The sequence below is a fragment of the Armigeres subalbatus genome, chromosome 2, assembly GCF_024139115.2.
Source record: "Armigeres subalbatus isolate Guangzhou_Male chromosome 2, GZ_Asu_2, whole genome shotgun sequence".
NCBI lineage: Eukaryota > Metazoa > Arthropoda > Insecta > Diptera > Culicidae > Armigeres > Armigeres subalbatus.
The window spans coordinates 97,264,986-97,289,761 of NC_085140.1; the positions used below are offsets into that span (position 1 = coordinate 97,264,986).

A 24,776-nucleotide genomic window follows, 5' to 3' on the forward strand; every position below is an offset into this window, starting at 1 on the left:
TGACAATATGGTCCACACAGGATCTTCCGGCACGGAATCCGGCTTGCTGCCGCCGGAGAGTCGCATCGATCTTCTCCTGAATCCGGGCTAGGATAATTTTGCACAGAACTTTGAGAACGGTACACAGCAACATAATGCCTCGCCAGTTATCGCATACAGTCAGGTCGCCCTTTTTGGGCACCTTCACTAAGATACCTTGCATCCAGTCGACCGGGAAAGTTGCGGTGTCCCAGATATTACGAAATAAACGATGCAGTAGTTGAGCGGATGTCATGGGGTCAGCTTTGAGCATCTCGGCTGATATGCGGTCGACCCCTGGGGCTTTATTCGATTTCATGCTTTGGATGGCTGTTTTAATCTCTAGCAGTGATGGAGCTTCGGTATTGACACGTGTTATACATCGGATCCTAGGCAGATCATGCTGAGGTGGTGATGGCCTGGTTGGCACTTGAAAAAGTTGTTCGAAGTGCTCGAACCAGCGTTTCAGCTGGTCAGTTGGGTCGGTCAATAACTGATCATTCGCGTCTTTCACAGGCATCGTTGCATTCATCTTCGCCCCGCTTAAGCGTCGTGAGATATCGTAGAGGAGGCGAATGTCCCCGGTTGCGGCGGCTCTCTCTCCTTCGTCGGCCAGAGAGTCTGCCCACGCTCGCTTGTCCCGTCGACATGAGCGTTTTACTTCCTTCTCAAGAGCCGTGTATCGTTGACGGGCTAAGACTTTGGCTCCTCTGGTTTTCGATCGCTCTATCGCGGCTTTGGCTTTTCTTCGCTCCTCTATCTTCCTCCAGGTCTCATCGGTGATCCATTGTTTTCTCTGGGTGCGTAGTTCGCCCAGATTGTTCTCGCTGGTGGCGATGAAGGCATTCTTGATGACGGTCCATTGGTCTTCCACGCTGCCACCTTCCGGAATATCTGCAGCACGCGTCTCCAGTTCTTCAACGAAGGACCGTTTCACCGTGGCATCTTCCAGTCGGCGTGTGTTGAATCGTCGTCCAACTCTTTCCTCCTGCCGACGAATCCGCGCAATGCGCAGGCGTATTTCGCCGATGAGGAGGTGATGATCAGACGCGATATCGGCACTACGTTTATTCCGTACATCAAGAAGGCTCCGTTTCCATTTTCGGCTGATGCAGATGTGGTCGATTTGATTTTCTGTAAAGCCGTCACGGGAGACCCACGTGACCTTGTGAACCGGTCGATGAGGGAAGATCCCCCGATCACCATGTCGTTATTACCACAAAATTCTGCGAACAGCTCTCCGTTTTCGCTCATTTCTCCGAGACCATGGCGTCCCATAATGCGCTCATGGTTCGAGTTGTCGGATCCGATCTTCGCATTGAAGTCGCCCAAACAGATCTTGATATCACCCTTCGGAATTCTATCTACGACGGCATTGAGTTGACTGTAGAAGTTCTCTTTGTCTTGCAGATCGGCAGCATCGGTTGGCGCATAACATTGGATTATAGTAAGGTTTCGGACCCGTGTTCTAAATCTGGCAACGATTATCCTTTCACTTATAGGTTCCCACTTCATAAGCGCAGAGTGTGCCTGAGCGCTTAGTAGGAAGCCAACTCCGCGATGCCGGGGAGCGTGTTCACCTCGTAAACCAGAGTATAGCAGAACTTGTCCTGACGGCGTTCTGTGTTCTCCAAAGTTTGGCCAACGGACTTCACTCAGTCCCAGGATCTCAAGCTTCATGCGGCGTGCCTCATTGGCAAGTTGTGCCAATTTACCCTGCTGGGCTAGGGTTAAAACGTTCCATGTTCCTATTCGTGTCCGTTGTTTCGCGCTAAGAGTCGTCGCCGTAAAATCAGTCCGTATTCTTTCATTATCGGATTCTCGAACAAATTGATGTTTCGGGAACAGTAGGTTGTTGGCCCAAGGTTCCCTATCCACCGGGATGGGGCTGCCATCTTAGGTATAGCTTCCGGGAATAGCATTTCATACTCAGCCGCTGGATGCCAGAACAGACGCTGTTGGAGCCGCACCTCCTTGGTGGACAGACGCTCGATCAGTCGGGTCAAATTTGTTTAAAGTCCCACCCAACACCAGGACTAGGCTAGTGCGCTTTGAGCGGTACACGGTCGCTTTGATAGGGCCTGCTTGGGGACACATGCAGCTTTTTATAGAAGTTCAACAGAGCCCACTGTCGAACCCCACCACATCCTAGGCAGACCCCACAGTACGCACCCTCTCACTCTAGCTGATGTCAGAAGGACAACAGTGCCCAGGCTGCACTACCAGCTAAGTACGCAACCCTTAGCTGGCGGTCAATTGTCATCGGAAGACCCGTGGAAGCGTGAGTATTGGAACTTGTGAGGACCAGAGCTATGTTAGGCGCCCCTTCCCGGATGTCAACTCACCATTTCGCAGCCCAATTCACAAATATACGTATTTTAAATGAAATTTGGATTCTGTGCTCGGCAAAGCTGAATTTCGGATCCTCACTTTGGGAATAAAGTTTGAATTTTGTTGAATAGGCCTTGCAGAATGCATATGGTTGGTTGGATGACATTTGGCGCATTGATTTGTTGTGAAAAACGGATTTTTAGCTTCACAAAACAGAGAAGCCGAATTTTCATGAAAATACGTACTTTTGTGAATTCAATTCCGTTTTTCACATCAATTGAACGTGCCAAATGAAATCCAACAACCCACATGCATTCTACTAGGCCCATCCTACAAATTTCAAACTTTATTCTGAAAGTGAGGAGCCGAAATTCAGCTTTGCAGAGGAGAGAAAGCAAATTCCTATGAAAATACGTACTTTTGCGAATTTAATTCCGTTTTTCACAACAAATGAACGTGCCAAATGAAATCCAATTAATCACATGTATTCTACAAGGCCCATCCTACAAATTCCAACTTTATTCTAAAAGTGAGGAGCCGAAATTCAACTTTGTAGAGGAGAGAAAACAAATTTCTATGAAAATACGTACTTTTGTGAATTTAATTCCGTTTTTCACAACAAATGTACGTGCCAAATGAAATCCAACAACCCACATGCATTCTACAAGGCCCATTCTACAAAATTCAAACTTTATTCTAAAAGTGAGGAGCCGAAATTCAGCTTTGTTGAGGAGAGAAAACAAATTTCTATGAAAATACGTACTTTTGTGAATTCAATTCCGTTTTTCACAACAATTGAACGTGTCAAATAAGATTCAACAACTTACTTAGATCTTGTACGATTTCTTCTATATAATTCAAACCTCTTTCTCAAAGTTATAAACCGAAAACCAGCTTTACAGAACAGAGAAACCAAATTCCCATAAGAATACGTAGTTTTGTGAATTTAAACCCATTTTTCTCAAAAACTGGACGTGTTACAAAAAATCTGAATACATGACTGAATTCAGCGAAGAAAAATCTTTCAAGTACACTAAGAATGGTTGAAGGGAGTAAAACACTGTTGACTAGTGTAATTTATAGGTTAGTGGTAAGACGGTATAATATGCCCACCCCCTAAGGCAAAACCTCGATAACTTTTTACTTTTCAACGCAATATATGCAAACTTTGTGTTATTTGGTAGTCCAGGAAGTTGCGAATGCATTGCCTGTGAGTAGTCATATAAACATATTATAGTGTGATCTGTAAAGTAAGTAAGTTAGTGAAAAATGGATTTAAAAAAGTGCCTGGCAATATGTACGCTCCACCTTAGCAAAAGACGTTTCATAGCCCTTTATTAGTATTTTATCAATCCCATATTAAAAAGGTTACAAATCCTTATGTGCTTAACATTAAAAAACCAACATAAATCCACTTAATCAGGTTTGAGTTACATTTCAATAGTTTTCATATAATTTGGAAGCAACTGCTGCAAGCTTGTGTCCAGTTGGTAAGGGCATATCGTCCTGCCTGCACTGGGGCATTTGACCAGTAAAACATATTTTCGAAAAACGTTACATTGGAAGATGTAAGCAATTTTATATCATATTAACCACTGAGATAGGTTATTTTGTTGCTCAACTGAGTGTTCTAGTGTAAGTTTTGCGGACAGTATGCTAGCGTTTCTCCAGAATATTGAGCAAACAAAAATTGAAAGCTACATCAAAACTGTAACTTTTTGTATTTTGCTATTATTTTCATTATGTAATATAAAAATACTTCCACATTCACATAGTATGATGGTTTTATAAATATTTAAAGGTTCCAACTGATTTTGACCCTTAGTTAGTTATAGTTTTCTAGAAATCAATTGGGGGCGTTTTGGCCAGGTAGGGCACATTAAAACGTCTTACCCTTCTCCTTGATAGAAACTCTTTCTATACTCGACGTCTGTGAAAATCGAAACACCTTTCTTTTGCCAGTTAAGATCGTCTGATGGTCGTATCTTTCGGTTTTCGAATGGAAACAATTTGCCCTTAATCGGTCATATATGAACCAAGACTAATAACTGCTGTTTAAGTTCAGTTTTTAGGGTTAAAAAAAAAGTTCAGCATAGTTGTTCGATGTGTGTAGCTCTACCCAGTGATGATTTAGAGCATCCAAACCGAAAGATTGATAGTGTTTAACTTAGGATCGAGTTAATTTCAGAGAGAAATGTTATCCTAATATATATCAAGTGCTACATTTTTCGCACGATCGGTATATTACTTTCTACATGTTTCAGTATATTCGTACAAATTGTTACAAGCAGTACAACTTTAAAGTTACCAAAACTTAAATTGTGTACACCTTCCATACCTGAAATCGAACCTTGTTTATTCGTAGCAACGCAACTTACGACTGAGCTCAATTCACGTTATTCCACATATCGTGAGAACTGTACCATACCGATGAACCTTTCGAGGGCAAAACAGCATCAACAAACAGTAAGACCTAATCAAGAGTTCATATAGAGATAGGCTTCGTGCTCGTTCTGTCCATATCGAGTGTGAAATAGCAATTTCGCCTTAGCCCCTTCGGTGCTAGTCGACCTCGTAGTCTCCGATTCGTGTTCCTATACGAGAGAATCGTTCCACGCTCTAAATAAAGAGATTAATCATTTTCAATTTGATGTCTTTTCTGCTTTTTGCCATAATCTACCCGGTAATGTACCTTTCTCTTCGTCGTCATCGTTCTCGTAGTAAACACGCGCGAGCTCTAGCCCGCAGACCTTGATGGGAGTCCCTGTCGTAGATTCAGTGCAGCTACCCTCGCCCGTCCCAACCCTCGTCATCCACTCGTTTTATATCGCTCCGGGCAAATTAATACTTTTCACGAACACACGAACCATTTCGATCCAGGGCGCGCACGTTCGTAAGTGTTTCGGGGGGCGTACCCTGAGACAAATGAGACGTGATTCGCATGAGGGCCCGGAGTACTCCCCCGGCTCGCAAAGGCACCGGGTAGACGGACTCTATGTTCATCAATCGTCCAGTGCTGTGGCATCGTGGACCGCACCACTCGTCTTCCAAGCGCTCGGACAACGAACGGGGGGATATTAAGATTGCAATTAGTTCTGATTAAAATTTTCACTCGTCGTTCGTTCCAGTCGGGGTCGGACTGGAGTGTTGAGATCTCGCGAAGGCACGGGATGGAAAGTCTTTGACCAACAGGTAAGGCACCACACCGCCACACAATGAGCAACCAGCGCGCCGTCATCATCTTAATCATCCGCGTGCAGAGACACGGTCCGAGGGGTGAGACAGCTGCACAGCCAGCCGCTTCAGTCCAGTGTGCAGATTTGCCGAGTGGACTGCAAAGCCTGTGTATGTAACTCGCCGTGGGCTGCCCGCAAGAGGGTGGAATTTAGGGCCGAGTTGGAAATGTGTGAGTCACGAGACACATGTTTCCTTTCGGGTTATTAATTGCCTCATTCGGATGATGGGTCGTAAACGCCGCACTTAAAATTAAGACCATCCAACCCGCGTTGGGGTAGGTTTTGGTTCGATTATTGCGAGGGTAAATCTGCAATTAGAGAGTGCTTGTTTGTGAAGATTAAGTCTGAATTCTTGTTTTTTGGAGGTCTCGCGATTCTATTGGAACATGACTTTTTTGTGACACGTGGGATTCTAATTTAAAAAAATCATAATAGGCTCCCCTTAAAAATATATTTAAAAAAAATGGAAAAAAATATTGAATTTTTTCTTTAAATTAAATAAGCATATACAATTGAATTGATGAATCAAAGCTGTTACCATTCAAGAAAAAAGTATCACTATAGATTATTTTTTTCGAAAAGAATAACCAACAGTTTTTAATTGAAGGTAAAAACGTAGGTCAACTTTAGTCTCTACGAAACACCTCTAGTTGGCGTGTGTTGTAAATAAGTAACTCCATACATACACAATAAGTAATTTGATATAAAATTCCCCATCAGGGGATGTCGAAGAAATGATTCAGCTGTTTGTAGTTATTTTACCCTGTCAGTCTGTTTTTTCCACTAATCGATTTCCGTTCAGCAGGGAGCTGTCCTCGTTCGGCACTCCGTCAGCGCCTATGGGATAGGCATAACCCCATAAAGTGCTTGGCAGAGACGGAATGTGCAAAACCCATCGTCAATGTCACTAGCATCACTATGGCAGAGATGCCAGTTGCGAATACAAGTTTTGAAGATTTTAAAGTTAATAATTTGTGACCCAATAAGCGTTTAGCATAAAATACACAAAAGATCAGCTTAATAATAAAATAATAAATTCTGACTATGGCTATTCAAAAGTTTTGGAGAAATATTCAAACCGGAATACTACAGAGCAAGTATGGAAATTTTCATTTTACTATCACTTGCATCGACATTCAGCAGACAGTTTCCTCATTGATTTGTGTTTGTTTCGTTCAGACGTTCAGCAAGGCATCTGACGTCAAAATTTTAATTCCATGAATTACATAATGAAATGATATTCACATTTTGAGATTTCAAATTGAGTATCAATGGGCCAAATTGTAGTTCAATTTTGACACCGCACGCAAAAATGTTAATACCAAGAATCGACGCTTCCAACGGTTCATACACATGCCGTCGCTTTAAGAACATAGTTGGAAGAGTACCACGATGGCAGCCAATATGGCACCGAACCTTCCACGGGCCAACCCCATACCTCCCGCACTCCTCTCCCACCAACATTCGAATGCATCGAACAGCATCGAACAAAAGTTTAATATTCAAATTACTAACCTGTTCACAGCACATTTATTCACTTCTCGTGATAATGAACATGTTTATCCAAAGAGTCTTATGTATTTCAGCTCGAATAATATCATAAATCAGCAGTTTCGTGCCGATTTATTAGCCGTTCGCGATTTGCTGGGTCCATCACTGCACTTCACTTCTTCTCAAAGGGCACTGAAAAAATCAAGTTTTTACTCACTTCTCCGCACATGAGCAGCCCGAAATGTTGATGGAATGCAAATTAAACATCACTTTTCGAAATCAGTCACTTGTTTAAACCGAAAACTTAATATAAACTGCTATTTTTGCCCGAAAAAAACGATTAAAAACTGATCGCGGAGCGAATGTAAACAACGGCACCGGCAGCAGCAAACTAACAACTAGGGTGGTTCAAAAAATAATTTGGCTCGCCATGCTCAGTCGATTATGATTTATAATTTGGGTGTCATCCGATGATTTGGGCTGGCTTGAATAGTGACTTACCATGCACAGGTCGTTTCAGGTTTGTATGACAGTTTATATGGCGAGGTTGAATTTTACATTATTCTGATTGTGGCGCTCCGTCGTTGGGCGCTGGCGAGGGGGGAGACCATATTACAGGAAAAATATTCAAGAGCTTTAACTCTATAGACAATGCATATTGAATGGTCGTTCCAATAGTCTCAGAAGGCATCAGTGTGGCATAAGAAACGTGTGATTCAACAAAATAACCAAAATTTGTCTGTGATATCTCGCTTAACTTTTCAAAAGGTCCTAAGTAACATTTTTTTCATGAATTAATTTGAGCACTGCAATCAAAAGCTTTCATGTTGTTCTGTTGATTGCGCTATTCAAATTAATTCATGAAAAAAATGTTACTTAGGACCTTTTGAAAAATTAAGCGAGATATCTATTGCACCAGGGGCAGATACTTTATACAAAAAGTGTAACATGGGGGTGAGCGGGGTATTTTATCTATTTTTTGCGTTACGTAATCAATGGATCTTTCCTGAGGTGCGATTTTCGTTCAGTGAAGTCTTTAGAATGTTGCTTTCAGCTATGTGGGATCTCTTTTCGCCAGCGTTTGGATGGGAGGCGCTGTAGCCAGTGTAATGAAAGGTTTTGTTTCCCACACTAGTTTTCATACAAACTTGAACCGGCTTGTGCTCAACCAGTTTTTTTTCAATTCGATTTTTGGAGGACACTCGGGGCATGGGACGGAATCGAGTAAGCGTGTTGCAGCTGGGTCGTTTTTTGAACCACCCTACTAATATTTTATGTTTTTTATAAATACGACACCAATACTACTACAGTATATGGCAGTTTTTGTTGCACCAATACTTTCAGAGCTTTGTTTTGGTACTCAACCCACCTTCACCTTAATTAGCATAGTCAAATCTTTAGTATTTCAGTGTCTTGCATATAGTACTGTACCAGTGTTAATTATTACGGGTGATCCAAACGGCCGAGTTTTGCAAGAATTGGTGAGTGTTTTGCCGTTGACAACGGACAAAATTTATCAAATATTTGCCATGGGAGCATCCATAAATTACGTAACGCTTAGAGGGGGAGGGGGTGTTGCCCGAAGTGTGACAATCCATACAATATTTTTAAATGATTCATACAAAAAGTATGACATAGGGGGGAGGGGGGTTGAAAATGACCAATTTTTGCGTTAGTTAATGGGTCTTCCCCATGAAAAACCCAAACAGATGTCGTTTACCTTTTTTAAGTCGCAAATTTGTGCAAAAATTTGAAAATCTGTCTTCTACTTAACTTCTATATACATAAAAATGCATTTGTGTCTGTCCGACCCACATAGACTCGAAAACTATTGAACCGATCCGCGTGAATATTTGTTCACAGGGGTTAGACCCTCCACATTCTGAAAAATCGATTCATTAACCGGAGAATTAATTAGTTTTACGCGAGGCGAAGTTCGTCTGCTAATTCTCAATAAAGTGATGTGTTGTCAGTATAAATGCGACATAATCTTAGTACTGCATGAGAAAAATCTTGTTCATTACTTCAATTTTGAAGGGAAAGTTGTCTTTGTTTTGGTTATTTGCCATAAAAAAAAACAAAATCGTGACAAAAAATGAGCATAGCCATAATTTCTCGATTTTTGATTTTACCAAGTTCTAGTTCATATACTTTGGTAAAATAAGCTCAGAATTGAAGAGCATAACGGAGCCAAATTCAATGCATTTGCATTAAGGCAATTTTTGGATTGGAAATCGTCTCGATTTCCCTGGGCATAAATATATAATCGTGTTAGTCTCACGATATACGAATGCAAAAATGGTACCTTGGCTAAGAAACCTCACAGCTTAAGACTGTGGATGTAATAAGAAGCCTCTAGAAAGGAGGCTTACTTGCCTTTTGAAAGGCTTTTGAGCCTCTTGAAAAGGGGCTTCCGAGCCTATTGAAAAAAGGCTTCCGAGCTACTTGAAAAGAAGTTTCTGAGACTCTTGATAGGGTGCTTCCGAGCTTTTTGAGCGAAGGCTTCCAACACTCTTGAAAGGAGGATTCCGAGCCTCTTGAAGGGAGGATTCAGTGCTTCTTGAAAGGAATCTTTTTCAGCTTCTTCAAAACAAAAAAATCCGATCCTTTTGAAGGGAGGCTTCAGAGCCTCTAAAAAGGAGGCTTCTAAACCTTTTGAAAAAAGGTTTCCGACCCTCTTCAAAGGAGGCTTCCAAGTCTCTTGAAAGGAGGATTCCGAGCCTTTTGAAAATCAGCTTCCGAGCCTCTTTTATATGCTTTTTACTTCTTGAAAGGAGGCTTCCGAACCTCTAGAAAGGAGGCTTCTATGCCTCTAGAAAGGAAAGAACTTCCGGAGGAGTTCCTGGAGGAACTTCCGGAGGAGTTCCTGGAGAAACTTCTGGAGGAATTCCTGTCGGAACATCCGGAGGAGTTCCTGGAGGAAATTTCGGAGGAATTCCTAGAGCATCTGTTCTCCTGAGGTACATGCACCCCCGGGGGTACTTTTGCCGACCCCAGGGGGTACCTCGGACCAAAAAGCATAATGGCGGATGTATTACAATTCCAATTAAACTTATTGATACAGTTTTGATAATTATGTATTTTTAGATTCCAAAACTTTGTACTGTATGTAATATGCATGGCGATCAGTAAATCAAAATCTATTGAATCCTGCCCACTACAACCAGCATAGTGTATGTGCAACAAAAGATCTAAAGGACAAACAGTTTAGTGACTAAAATCTAGAATCTAGGAAGCACAGCTGCTTCGTGAATACAGGATTGCAAGCCTTTTGTCAAGAAACTCGTAAGCTTCGTTTTCAGCGTCCGAAACCTTCTTTCAAAAAGCTTCCAGAGGCTCGAAAACCTTTTCTAGAATGTCTCAGAAGCCTCCTCTCAAGACGCTAGGAAGCCTCCTTTCAAGAAGCTTGGAAGTCTTCTTACAAGAGGCCTCCTTTTCGAAGACTCGAAAGCATTTAGGAGACTCGGGAGCCTCCTTTTAGGATAATCGGAAGCCTCTTTCCAAGAGGATCGGGAGCCTCCTAACAAAAGGCTCGGAAGTCTCTTTTCAAGAGGATTGGAAGACTGCTTCCAAGAGGCTTGAAAGCATCCTATCAAGATGTACGGAAGCTTATTTTAAAGAGGCTTGGAAGCCGATTTTCACAATGCTCAGAAGCCTTCTTTGAAAAGGATCGGAAACCTTTTATCAAAAGGTTTGGAAGTCTCCTTTCTAGAGGCATGGAAGCCTCCTTTCAAGAAGTAAAAAGCATATTAAAGAGGCTCGGAAGCTGATTTTCAAAAGGCTCGGAATCCTCATTTCAAGAGACATGGAAGCCTCCTTTGAAGAGGGTCGGAAACCTTTTTGCAAAAGGTTTAGAAGCCTCCTTTTTAGAGGCTCGGAAGCCTCCTTTCAAGAGGCTCAGAATCATCATTTCAACAGGCTTGGAAGCCTCCTTTCTAGACGCTCGGAACTCCTCCGGAAGTTCCTCTAGGAACCCCTCCGGAAGTTCAAAAGGCTAGGATTCCTCCTTTCAAGAGGCTTGGAAGCTTTTTTTGAAGAACGTCGGAAACCTGGAAGCCTCCTTTATAGAGGCTCGGAAGCCTCCATTCAAGAGGAACGCCACCGGAAGTTCCTCCAGGAACTCCTCCGGAAGTTCCTCCAGGAACTCCTCCGGAAGTTCCTCCAGGAACTCCTCCCGGAACTCCTCCGGAAAATCCTCCAGGAACTCCTCGGGAAGTTCCTCCAGGAACTCCTCCTGAAGTTCCTCCAGGAACTCCTCCGGAAGTTCCTCCAGGAACTCCTCCGGAAGTTCCTCCAGGAACTCTTCCGGAAGTTCCTTCGGAAGTTCCTCCAGGAATTCCTCCGGAAGTTCCTCCAGGAATTCCTCCGGAAGTTCCTCCAGGAATTCCTCCGGAAGTTCCTCCAGGAATTCCTCCGGAAGTTCCTCCAGGAATTCCTCCGGAAGTTCCTCCAGGAATTCCTCCGGAAGTTCCTCCAGGAATTCCTCCGGAAGTTCCTCCAGGAATTCCTCCGGAAGTTCCTCCAGGAATTCCTCCGGAAGTTCCTCCAGGAATTCCTCCGGAAGTTCCTCCAGGAATTCCTCCGGAAGTTCCTCCAGGAATTCCTCCGGAAGTTCCTCCAGGAATTCCTCTGGAAGTTCCTCCAGGAATTCCTCCGGAAGTTCCTCCAGGAATTCCTCCGGAAGTTCCTCCAGGAATTCCTCCGGAAGTTCCTCCAGGAATTCCTCCGGAAGTTCCTCCAGGAATTCCTCCGGAAGTTCCTCCAGGAATTCCTCGCGAAGTTCCGCCAGGAAGTCCGCCGGAAGTTCCTCCAGGAATTCCTCCGGAAGTTCCTCCAGGAATTCCTCCGGAAGTTCCTCCAGGAATTCCTCCGGAAGTTCCTCCAGGAATTCCTTCGGAAGTTCCTCCAGGAATTCCTCCGGAAGTTCCTCCAGGAATTCCTCCGGAAGTTCCTCCAGGAATTCCTCCGGAAGTTCCTCCAGGAATTCCTCCGGAAGTTCCTCCAAGAATTCCTCCGGAAGTTCCTCCAGAAATTCCTCCGGAAGTTCCTCCAGGAATTCCTCCGGAAGTTCCTCCAGGAATTCCTCCGGAAGTTCCTCCAGGAATTCCTCCGGAAGTTCCTCCAGGAATTCCTCCGGAAGTTCTTCCAGGAATTCCTCCGGAAGTTCCTCCAGGAATTCCTCCGGAAGTTCCTCCAGGAATTCCTCCGGAAGTTCCTCCAGGAATTCCTCCGGAAGTTCCTCCAGGAATTCCTCTGGGAGTTCCTCCAGGAATTCCTCCGGAAGTTCCTCCAGGAATTCCTCCGGAAGTTCCTCCAGGAATTCATTCGGAAGTTCCTCCAGGAATTCCTTCGGAAGTTCCTCCAGGAATTCCTCCGGAAGTTCCTCCAGGAATTCCTCCGGAAGTTCCTCCAGGAATTCCTCCGGAAGTTCCTCCAGGAATTCCTCCGGAAGTTCCTCCAGGAATTCCTCCGGAAGTTCCTCCAGGAATTCCTCCGGAAGTTCCTCCAGGAATTCCTCCGGAAGTTCCTCCAGGAATTCCTCCGGAAGTTCCTCCAGGAATTCCTCTGGAAGTTCCTCCAGGAATTCCTACAGAAGTTCCTTTAGGAATTCCTACCGAAGTTCCTCTAGGAATTCCCCCAGAAGTTCCTCCAGAAATTCCACCAGAAATTCCTCCGGAAGTTCCTCCAGCAAATCCTCAGAAAGTTCCTCCAGGAATTCCTCCAGTAGTTCCTCCAAGAATTCCTCGGAAATTCCTCCAGTAATTCCTCCGGAAGTTCCACCAGGAATTCCTCCGGAAGTTCCTCCAGGAATTCCTCCGGAAGTTCCTCCAGGAATTCCTCCGAAGTTCCTCCAGGAATTCCTCCGGAAGTTCCTCCAGGAATTCCTCCGGAAGTTCCTCCAGGAATTCCTCCGGAAGTTCCTCCAGGAATTCCTCCGGAAGTTCCTCCAGGAATTCCTCCGGAAGTTCCTCCAGGAATTCCTCCGGAAGTTCCTCCAGGAATTCCTCCGAAAGTTCCTTCAGAAATTCCTCCGGAAGTTCCTCCAGGAATTCCTCCGGAATTTTCTCCAGGAATTCCTCCGAAAGTTCCTCTAGGAATTTTTCTGGAAGTTGCTCCAGGGATTCTTCTGAAAGTTCCTCCGGAAGTTCCTCCAGGAATTCCTCCGGAAGTTCCTCCAGGAATTCCTCCGGAAGTTCCTCCAGGAATTCCTCCGGAAGTTCCTCCAGGAATTCCTCCGGAAGTTCCTCCAGGAATTCCTCCGGAAGTTCCTCCAGGAATTCCTCCGAAAGTTCCTCTAGGAATTTCTCCAGGAATTCCTCCGAAAGTTCCTCCGGAAGTTCCTCCAGGAATTCCTCCGGAAGTTCCTCCAGGAATTCCTCCGGAAGTTCCTCCAGGAATTCCTCCGGAAGTTCCTCCAGGAATTCCTCCGGAAGTTCCTCCAGGAATTCCTCCGGAAGTTCCTCCAGGAATTCCTCCGGAAGTTCCTCCAGGAATTCCTCCAGAAGTTCCTCCAGGAATTCCTCCGGCAGTTCCTCCAGGAATTCCTCCGGAAGTTCCTCCAGGAATTCCTCCGGAAGTTCCTCCAGGAATTCCTCCGGAAGTTCCTCCAGGAATTCCTCCGGAAGTTCCTCCAGGAATTCCTCCGGAAGTTCCTCCAGGAATTCCTCCGGCAGTTGCTCCAGCAATTCCCCTGGAAGTTCCTCCAGGAATTTCCTCGGAAGTTCCTCCAGGAATTCCTCCGGAAGTTCCTCCAGGAATTCCTCCGGAAGTTCCTCCAGGAATTCCTCCGGAAGTTCCTCCAGGAATTCCTCCGGAAGTTCCTCCAGGAATTCCTCCGGAAGTTCCTCCAGGAATTCCTCCGGAAGTTCCTCCAGGAATTCCTCCGGAAGTTCCTCCAGGAATTCCTCCGGAAGTTCCTCCAGGAATTCCTCCGAAAGTTCCTCTAGGAATTTCTCCAGGAATTCCTCCGAAAGTTCCTCCGGAAGTTCCTCCAGGAATTCCTCCGGAAGTTCCTCCAGGAATTCCTCCGGAAGTTCCTCCAGGAATTCCTCCGGAAGTTCCTCCAGGAATTCCTCCGGAAGTTCCTCCAGGAATTCCTCCGGAAGTTCCTCCAGGAATTCCTCCGGAAGTTCCTCCAGGAATTCCTCGGAAGTTCCTCCAGGAATTCCTCCGGAAGTTCCTCCAGGAATTCCTCCAGGAAGTTCCTCCATGAATTCCTCGGAAGTTCCTCCAGGAATTCCTCCGGAAGTTCCTCCAGGAACTCCTCCGGAAGTTCCTCCAGGAATTCCTCCGGAAGTTCCTCCAGGAATTCCTCCGGAAGTTCCTCCAGGAATTCCTCCGGAAGTTCCTCCAGGAATTCCTCCGGAAGTTCCTCCAGGAATTCCTCCGGAAGTTCCTCCAGGAATTCCTCCGGAAATTCCTCCAGGAATTCCTCCGGAAATTCCTCCAGGAATTCCTCCGGAAGTTCCTCCAGGAATTCCTCCGGAAATTCCTCCATGAATTCCTCTGGAAATTTCTCCAGGAATTCCTCCGGAAGTTCCTCCAGGAATTCCTCCGGAAGTTCCTCCAGGAATTCCTCCGGAAGTTCCTCCGGAAGTTCCTCCAGAAATTCCTCCGGAAGTTCCTCCAGGAATTCCTCCGGAAGTTCCTTCAGGAATTCCTCCGGAAGTTCCTCCAGGAATTCCTCCGGAAGTTCCTTCAGGAATTCCTCCGGAAGTTCCTCCAGGAATTCCTCCGGAAGTTCCTCCGGGAATTCCTCCGGAAGTTCCTCCAGGAATTCCTCCGGAAGTTTTTCCAGGAATTCCTCCGGAAGTTCCTCCAGGAATTCCTCCGGAAGTTCCTCCAGGAATTCCTCCGGAAGTTCCTCCAGGAGTTCCTCCAGGAGTTCCTCCGAAAGTTCCTCCAGGAATTCCTCCGGAAGTTCCTCCAAGAATTCCTCCGGAAGTTCCTCCAGGAATTCCTCCGAAAGTTCCTCAAGGAATTCCTTCGAAAGTTCCTCCAGTTTTCTCAGTTCAGTTCCTCAGTTTCTCCATGAACTCCTCTAGAAATTCCTTCAGAAATACCTCTAGGATTCTCTGGAAGTCTCTTCCAGGCAGTCCTCCGGTGAATCTTTCATAAAATCATTTCGAAATTCCTTCGAAAAGAAGTTTCTCTTGGATTCATAAATTGTTTAGCTACTCTAAAAATACCCTCTTGGATTCCTCCAAAAAATCCACAGATAATTTCTTTAGAATTTTCTTCAAGAATTTCGCCGGGAATTCGTGTAAATATAGCTCGGAAATTAAACAAGAATTTTTTTTCAGAATTTCAGCTGAGACTTCCTCTAGAAATTTTTACGACTTCTTTCCAAAGACAAACCATCAGTATTTCCTCAAGAAGTTTTGCTGGAACTCTTCCCGATATTTTCCTTGGAGTTTCATTCGAAATTCCCCGAAAAAATCATCTTAAACAGACATCGCAATTCAGATTGGTGCTGGACCCCCAATGCATTTTTTTTCAACTTGTGAAACACATTCCATATCCATCACAAGCACGAAAAGCACAGAACTGGAAACAAATGGTTTGTGGTCATTTGGCTCACTTGTCACATAACATTTCCCACTTCTTACTTTTCACTCACTTTTCACTTTTCACTTCTAACTTATCACTTCCTACTTCTCTCTTATCACTTCTTGTTTCGTTCTCCTGGCGACGAATGAAGACAAACGACTGATTACTTTCACTATTGAATCGGTTTTAAGATACTCTACACTAGATGGAATGTTGAGTCGCCATTTATAGGCGACTGTTAGTACGGTGAGACAATTTTATAATTATACAATTATTGGGGACGTGTGCACAAACATTCAAATTTTAAATTCTAATTGTACTTAAAGCGCGCCAACTGCTACGCACATAACGCAAGCAGCTGATGCGAGAACAGAGAACAATAAAAAACACACATGATTAGGAGCTCACACGCTGCACTATTGGGCTGTTCAACAGCAGCTTCAGCTTCTCATTTCTCATTTTTTTCTTTTCATCTCTTACTTCTTACTTTATGCTTCTAGCTTCTCATTCCTAATTTCTCACTTTTTTAACTTTACTAAACTGTTTTTTTATTCACCACTTCTCACATCTCATCAGAGAGAATAAGGAAGAATTAAATAAGAAGATAAAAGATAGGAAGATAGAAGAGGGAAAAAGGAAAATTGAAAAAGAAATAGGAAGAATGAAGAAGAAGGAAGGAAAAAAGGAGAGGTAGGAAGGAATAAGGATTTATTTCACAATTTTTAATTTTTATTTCATTAGTGATTTAAAAAAATGGAATGATTAATTGGTGAAATTGATGAAATGGAAGTTCATCAATTTTCAATTCTCATATCTCACTATTTACATCTCACTTGTCATACCACACTTTTCACTTCTCCTTACTCATTTTCCACTTCTAACTTTGTACATTCATATTTAAAATGCACTTTTATAATTTTTGTTTGTTTTAGGGGATAAGTTAAGTATAAATCAATTTGTACCGTGTTGTTTGTTACAAACAATAAAGGCTCCCCCAGACCTGAGCGATTTCATCGCCGCAACGGCGACAACTAGTCGCCACGATTCTATCGTTTGGTCGCTGCAGGCAATGTTATATTTACGCTTCCATACCAACGGCGACAGAATCGCTGTCGCCAAGCGATAGAATCGCGTCGCGACTGTCGCATCGCGTGTGTTTGGGGGAACCTTAATTGGACGGCGAAGTACGATGGTTTCCAAGTAGGCGATAATTTTAATGCACCTTTTGGAATCCGAATTTTATTTGTTTTAAATCTGAATGTTGGAAAACTTTTTGAAAATTATTTAACATAATCCTACGACATCTAAATAACACAAAACATTAACTTTCTATACAGTATTCCGGGAATTGGCCCATGTGCCCAAACAGTGATTTACCCTACAGAAGTTTTTTCCACTTTGCACTCTAAGCCAAAAGAATTCTGGCATCTCTGATCATCATTGTAAATGTATAGAACGGACCTGCTGATTCTATACCAGAGGCGACACTTTTGTTGTTTTCAGCTCTTTTGCAACTGTTTGGTTAGCAAGTGTTTGGCCGTAATGGTTGTGGTGCAACAATAATTCGATGCCTTGAATAATGCTCATAATGTTCATGTTGATTTATGCATCCTAGAAAATGTATCACGATTTGTCCCCTTTGTAGGTAATTGTTTTTTCCCTCCAATCTACGAGTGAGAATAAAATGCAATAATGGGAATTGCTACGGGTAACAAACATGGGTCGCTACGTGTTTGGGAATGCGCTCGATTGAGAATGGGTTGATGTTTGGTTTTTATAGGAATAAATTGTTTATTGGCAATGGATTCTGAGAAACGAGAAACAGTGACAGTGATTGATTGCTTGTAGAATTAATTATGCTTCGTATGGAGAGCAATATATTTATTGATTTATGCAACTCTAGTTGCTTGCTAAATGTTAGGTTGTTTCTCATATAGAGAGAAGGACGATTTACTTACGACAGTACTCCCATTTCCCGTCCGCAACGTTTTATATAGTTTGACGTTTATTTTCGAACATTCGTGTATTCAGTCAACCCGGCCGGGATAACCTACCGCAATGTGAACTGGTAAAATTCTAGCATAAAAACGAAAGCTTTCTGACCCCGGTCTCTGCACGGCCCCGGCGCAATGAGAATAGGCCTTAACTTGCCGTTTTCCTACCATATCGCTTGGTTTTTTGTACATATATAGTAATTTACAGATGCATACTATGTACTAAAAATCAAGTAATTCAGTTTTGATGCACCCGAGTAATAAACGATGCAGACGGGAATGGTGGGTGCTACCCAAATGGTTTGATACCCTATGTAGTGTCGCGTTGAATGCTTCTAAGTTGTCTATCCAAGTTTTAAAAGACTGCAAGGCAAATGTAGATACGTTTATTTAGTTTAGTTATATTGGACTTGATATGTAATAATAATTAGAATAAAATAAGTGAACTGATAAACGTACTGTACTTTATGATAAACAACTCACCATTAACTTTAAATGATCCTTCCAGCACTAGAGAATCAACTATCTCAGAACAATGTGGAAATGCAAAGTCAGTGCATTGGACACGCACCTGGAATCGTATCCACCTTACTGAAGCGTTAATTGAATTAACATCCAGATTCCACATTCCTACCGAGAAGTCGTGCGTTGGGCCCTTATTCAGATCCCATGCATAGATTGAGTGTACTGCACAGCAGCAGCGGTCAATCCATAACGATCGAATTCGCCAATTCTTTCTTCATAAGTAGTATTTCTTGGGAAATCACGGAACATTTTCTTCGCAGCTTCTTCCGAGCTCGTCCCTTGTTAATACATCAGCATCATCAGAGCGGCGAATCACGCATATCTCATCGCAGTCGGTACATCCATCAGTTCGCCACTCGGTTCGCCAAATACGGAAGCCTGCGTGATGGACTAATTTGAATTGGCAAATTTAAATATTTTCAACCGCAGTCTCCGGCATCGCAGCGAACACGAATTATTTTATATAAAAAATAATGCAACAATTTAGCTGAAATTTTGCGCTCCCGATCAGTGCGAGACGGTGGGAAAATGATTCAAAATATTCCATGAAGAACACGGCCTTTGCGTGATGGACGTATGAAGATCCAATTAATTTAATTTGAGTATTATTTTTTATTTCGGCGTGGTACGAAGCAACATCGTTGGTCGGGCAGCAACAATTGGGGTCTTGCTCCCGGGGTTGTTCTGACGGGGGACCTTGAACTTGAGCTTTGAACCCCCCGAGCACGGGAGAAGCACAATCCACGGAACGTGACTCTCGGGATGAGTGGAACCGATCACGTTTAGGGTGCTACACAGCTACTTAAAGTTTTATTGGGGCTCAATTTAAGCACTGTCTGTTTTATAGCTTTGACTATCCGGTAGACAAGTCACTCAAACGAACGAATGACACGTGTTCGCTTAGATTCGTAGACGATGATTTCAATCTGTTGTAGATTAATGCAATTTGTTCTAAATTTAAATTCCGGCGTTTCCTCCCGAAGGGAGAGCAACTTCGCCGAGTGCAGCAACTTTTATTTTTCGAAATTTTATTTCACTTCCGAGGAAAATCAGTCGAAATCGATTCATGTCGGAATCAGCTTCAGCTGTCGCGCATCGAAGCGATGCAGCAGCCAGAGCGCAGTCACGGAGTCTATCGTTGCTTGCTGCTCGTCAACGGCTTCGACGGATCAGACGAGTTAGACGACTCAGACGATGACGGCGACCGGGTCAATATAAATAAATAGACTTTAGTAGTGTAAATGCTCAGAAATACTATAAAATTTTAATGGATTTCATCTCAATTTTCTTGCTTTATCCCGGTGGTTCCTTCCATTTGAGTTGACTGCTACCATATTGAGACTGGCGAACTGGTGTAATGGTATGCGATATTTATTAATATTTTTTTCAATGAGTGTTCCAAAGAGCAACAATCGTTTTACACAATTCAAGATGTCGCATTGAGTAAGCAATTTACACAAATTCGTATGTAATACAAGCCAAGGCTTGCATGAGAGTAGTATCACTTCCATCTGTTACCACTGATATTGATTTGGGGGTTATCTCTATCTTTTATGAAGCAAGGCACTCTCCAACAAGTCGAGATTTGTTCTGACCACGTAACTGTAGAAGTGGTTAATGAACACAAATCTGCAAGATGGCAGTAAAAGAAAAAGAAAAGAAGTTCACTTTAGAATCTCACTGATAAGCTATTGAAGACCCCAATTGTCAAATATGTTTCTACATTTCATTTCTTTGTCGACCCCAACCCAAATCCCAATATCGCATACCCTTGAACGTGCGGGGCGACCGGTGGATCGCGACCCAGTCGCGGATCAAAGCCTCCTGTTAGGAGAGACTGAAAGAGGGTCGCGCTCGGGAAGGGAAGCAACAACGCGGAGCGCAGCGCAAGGGGTTCACTTCATTTGCGTGATTTAAATGACGGTCGATAGATTTCTTGATGGGACGCGATCGAATGTTGAATGTTGATGAACGACGACGAACGACGATGATGTTTGCACGGTTGTTTTTAGTGTTACGCGGCGCGAGGAATAACATTCGGAAAATGAGATGTAGAACACCTCTCCGATGGGAGGCGAAGGAAAAGTGGACCTGCTGTTTGCTGCAGTCAGCTCTCCTCCGGTCCCTGTGCCGCGCAATCGCCCCGGCAAGGGGCAATGTAATATGAAACATATGTTCATTAACGGGGTGTTTCGGGAGATCATTACTCGTTGAGTGCGAGAGGGAAACGATATTGATTTATTCAGTGGTTTTCCGTTGCGAAGTAGGTAGGAAGGTTGTATTTATAGGCAAGTTGTTGGTTTTCCAATGCCCTCTTTCTGGTGGGAGTTTCGAAATCCGTAGTTTGTCAAGTCCATTGGAAGTTGATTGGATTTCAAGGATGTTTCACATTCTGCCGGGTTATATTTCCGATCTAACAATTGCTTAGCAAAATGACCGTAAATTCGTAGTTACTATTACTCAGTGATTGGCCAAAGCCCGGAACTTGCAAAATTGTATAGATAATTTAATTAAGATTTCTTTGATTTTAAGGATAAAATCCACCATTCTTTCGGGATATTAAACCTGTCAACACCAAATTTCCAATTGATTTAGCGCTATTTCGAGTTTGGTAGAAAACTAGGAGAATTTCTCTGAAAAATTTAATAGCCTTAGCCCAGTCTCAGGCCAGTCCCAGTCCAGTTCCAGTCCAGACAAGTCCCTGTCTTGTTTCAGTCTAGTCCCAGTCCCCAGTCATCACAAAATCGTATATTTTGCAACATAAGATGTTAAGAAAATTATTTTGAGCTTTTTAGTGGAATGTCTTCACTTGTCATAAGACGAGTTTGTACAATCCCATTTAATTCCACCACTTATTTATACCTTGACTTAGTCGAGTCAAGTACGAGACACTGAAGACGACCTTACTGTTGAGGTCGAAATACGTATCTGTCAAGGTATAATTAAGTGGTGGAATTAAATAGGATTGTACAAACTCGTCTTATGACAAGTGAATATAAGATGCTTATATCGCCTCCATTTTAATATCTTACTTACTTGATACTTGATGGGCTACAGCTCTTCGATGAACCTACGCCGAATGGAGTATCCTTCTCCACTGGACTCGATCCTGGGCCAATCGCTTCCAGTCGCCCTGAACATTGAGCGCCCTCAGGTCCTCTTCAACTGCAAAAAGCCATCGTGTACGAGGCCTTCCACGAAGCCTGCGGCCTCTTCCGGGTTCTCTACTAAATATTATCTTCGCTTGTCGTTCTTCCGGCATACGAACACCGTGACCAGCCCACCGTAGTCTGCCGTGTTGTATAAGCTTAATAATATCCAGCCCTTTATACACCTGGTACAATTCGTGATTCATGCGACGCCGCCAGATGCCGTTCTCCTGTTTACCGCCGAGTATTGTCCGCAGCACATTACGCTCAAACACTCCGAGAGCTCTCTAATCAGCCTCCTTTAACGTCCATGTCTCATGGCCGTATAAAGCCACCGGAAGAATCAGAGTAGTAGAATCAAAGTAGAGTAGAGTAGTAGTCGTTTGCAGACTACGGGACTTAAGCTGGTTACGAAGTCCGTAATAAGCCCTATTTGAAGCTGCAATACGCCTTTTCACCTCGCGGGTAACATCATTATCGCACGTCACTAATGTTCCAAGATACACAAATTCTTCTACCACTTCAAATTTTTCACCATCCAGCACTATTTCGCTACCACCACCACTAATGAACCCACGTTGATTGCCAGCGACCATGTACTTCGTTTTGCTGGTATTGATCGTGAGTCCAATCCTCGCTGTCTCCCTCTTATAAGGCGCAAAAGCCTCTTCCACGGCACGGCGATCAATTCCGATAATATCGATATCGTCCGCAAATCCCAGGAGCATATGCGATTTTGTGATAATGGTACCGCTTTTTTGCACACCAGCTCTCCTAATCGCTCCCTCGAGCGCTATATTGAACAGTAGGTTCGAGAGTGCATCACCCTGCTTTAATCCATCTAAGGTAACAAATGACGTCGATATTTCATCCGCATCCCTTACACTTGATTTCGATCCGTCCAACGTTATACGAATCAGCCGTATCAGTTTCGCCGGAAAACCATGTTCAAGCATAATTTGCCATAATTCATTCCGTTTCACTGAATCGTACGCCGCCTTGAAATCAATAAACAGATGATGTGTCTGCAAGTTGTACTCCCGGAATTTATCAAGGATTTGTCTCAGGGTAAACATTTGATCCGTCGTTGATCGGCCCTTACGAAAACCTGCTTAGTATTCGCCTACGAAGGACTCTCCAAGCGGTCTCAATCTGTTGAACAGAATACGGGACATAATTTTGTACGCCGAATTAAGGAGGGTTATTCCTCAGTAGTTGGCGCACTCCCGTCTGTGCCCTTTCTTAAAGAGAGGGCAAATGAGGCCGTCCAACCAGCTCACAGGCGTTTCCTCGTCTTCCCATATTTTCGACATAATATGGTGCAGAACTTCATAAAGCTGCTCACTGCCATGTTTGAGAAGTTCAGCCGGGAGCTGGTCCTTCCCCGCAGCCTTATTGTTTTTCAGCTCTTTGACTTTAATATCTTATATGGCATCATATACGATCTTGTGTTGACTGGGTCCAGTCCAGTCCCAGTCAGGACCCAGTCCAATCCTAGTCCTGTTCCGGTTCAGCTTCGGTATAGACAAAACCCAGGCTGGACCGGACCCTGTTCAAATCCGATCGAATCCCAGCCCAGTCCCAGTCTGGTCTTAGTCCATTCTCAGTTCAGTTCAGTCAAGTGCACTCCAATCCCAGCCTACATATTCGAGTCCTTGTCCAGTCCAGTCTTAGTCTTGTTTCAGTCCAGTCCCAGTCCAGTCTAGTCCTAGTCCTCTTCCGGTTCAGTCTCGGTTTAGACACAACCCAGTTAGTCCCAGTCATCCCAATCAAGTTCCAGTCTAGTCCCAGTTCAAACCGATCGAGTCCCAGTCTAGTCCCAGTCCAATCCTAGTCCAGTTCTAGTCCAGCCTCGGACACAGCCTAGTTTCAGTCCCAGTCCAGTCCAGCCCCTGTGGAGACCCTGTCCAGTTCTGTCCAGTCCTAGTCCAGTATCAGATAGGTCTCAAATCAATCCCAATTCAATCCCAGTTCTTTTTCAGTGCAGTCCAGTCTTAGCCCAATCAGGTAGCATTCCAGTCGCAGTCCGGTCCCATTCAAGACCCAGTCCAGTTCCAGTCTACTCCCAGTCCAGTCATAGTCCAGTTCCAGTTCAGTCTCGGTCCAGGCACAGCTCAGTCCCAGTTCAATCCAGCCCCACCCCAGACCCTGTCCAGTTTCAGACAGTTCAATTTTCAATTTTTAATATCCAACCAATTATTATTTTATTTTATTTTATATTTTTTTTGAATTTTGGATTTTTAATTTTTAACTTTTATTTTCAATTTTTAATTTTTTTATTTTTTATTTAAGGTTTAAAGCCTAAAGCCAGTCAATAACAGTATATGCTGAAAAAATATTAAAATTCATCAATTTTCTTACGAACCGTCCAAAGGAGATCAATGTAATCTGGATTTTACAAATGTTTCGCATTATATCTAAAATTAAAAAAAAACATAAATTTAAAATAAAAAAAATAAAAATTGTAAATTGTAGATTGAAAATTGGTTCAATTCCAGTCCAGTTCAAGTCCAGTCCAAGTCCAGTCCCAATCCAGTCCTAATCCAGTTCCAATCCTATCCCAATTCTATTCCAAGTCCAGTCCAAGTCCAGTCCAAGTCCAGTCCAAGTCCAGGCCAAGTCCAGTCCAACTCCAAGTCCAGTCCAAGTCCAGTCCAAGTGCAGTCCAAGTCCAAGTCCAGTCCAAGTCCAAGTCCCAATCCAGTCCTAATCCAGTTCCAATCCTATCCCAGTTCTATTCCAAGTCCAGTCAAAGTCCATTCCAAGTCCAGTCCCAGTCCAATCCTAGCCCAGTCGAGTACCTGTCCCGTTTCAGTTCCTGTTTCAGTTCCTGTATAGTCCCCACAATCCAGTCCCAGTACAGTTCTAGTCCAGCCGCGGACACAGCCTAGTTCCAGTACCAGCCCCAGTCCAGTCCAGCCCCACTCGAGACCCTGTCCAGTTTCAGACAGTTCAATTTTCAATTTTTAATATCCTTTCAATCTTCAATTTTCATTTTTAATATCCAACCAATTTTCAATTTTTATTTTTTTTATTTTAAATTTATATTTTTTTTGAATTTTGGATTTTTAATTTTTAACTTTTAATTTTAATTCCTTTTTTTTATTTTTTATTTGAAGTTTTAAGCCTTAAACTTTTAATTTTAATTTTTTTATTTTTTATTTAAAGTTTAAAGCCTTGAAGCCTCCTACAAAGCAAGACCATGCTGAGGGTTGGTGGGTTCGATTCCCGGTGCCGGTCTAGGCAATTTTCGGATTGGAAATTGTCTCGACTTCCCTGGACATAAAAGTATCATCGTGCTAGCCTCATGATATACGAATGCAAAAATGAACCTGGCTTAAAAACCTCGCAGTTAATAACTGTGGAATTACTTAATGAACACTAAGCTGCGAGGCGGTTCTGTCCCAGTGTGGGGATGTAATGCCAATAAGAAGAAGAAGAAGCCTTGAATTTTGAATTTCAAATTTTTAATTTTTTTTTCA

The 24,776-nt window shown here is 43.4% G+C and overlaps 2 protein-coding genes across 3 annotated transcripts in view; both read left to right on the forward strand.

Moving 5' to 3' along the window:
• Positions 1-24,776, forward strand: part of LOC134210235 (protein dead ringer) — a 274,077-nt gene that overhangs the window by 53,008 nt on the left and 196,293 nt on the right. The gene's annotated exons all lie outside the window — the stretch shown is intronic.
• LOC134218537 (sericin-2-like) lies at positions 11,993-12,571 on the forward strand (the record flags this gene model as incomplete). Its single annotated transcript, XM_062697665.1, has 1 exon — positions 11,993-12,571. A coding segment is annotated over one exon (579 nt), but the record flags the coding sequence as incomplete, so codon positions are not given.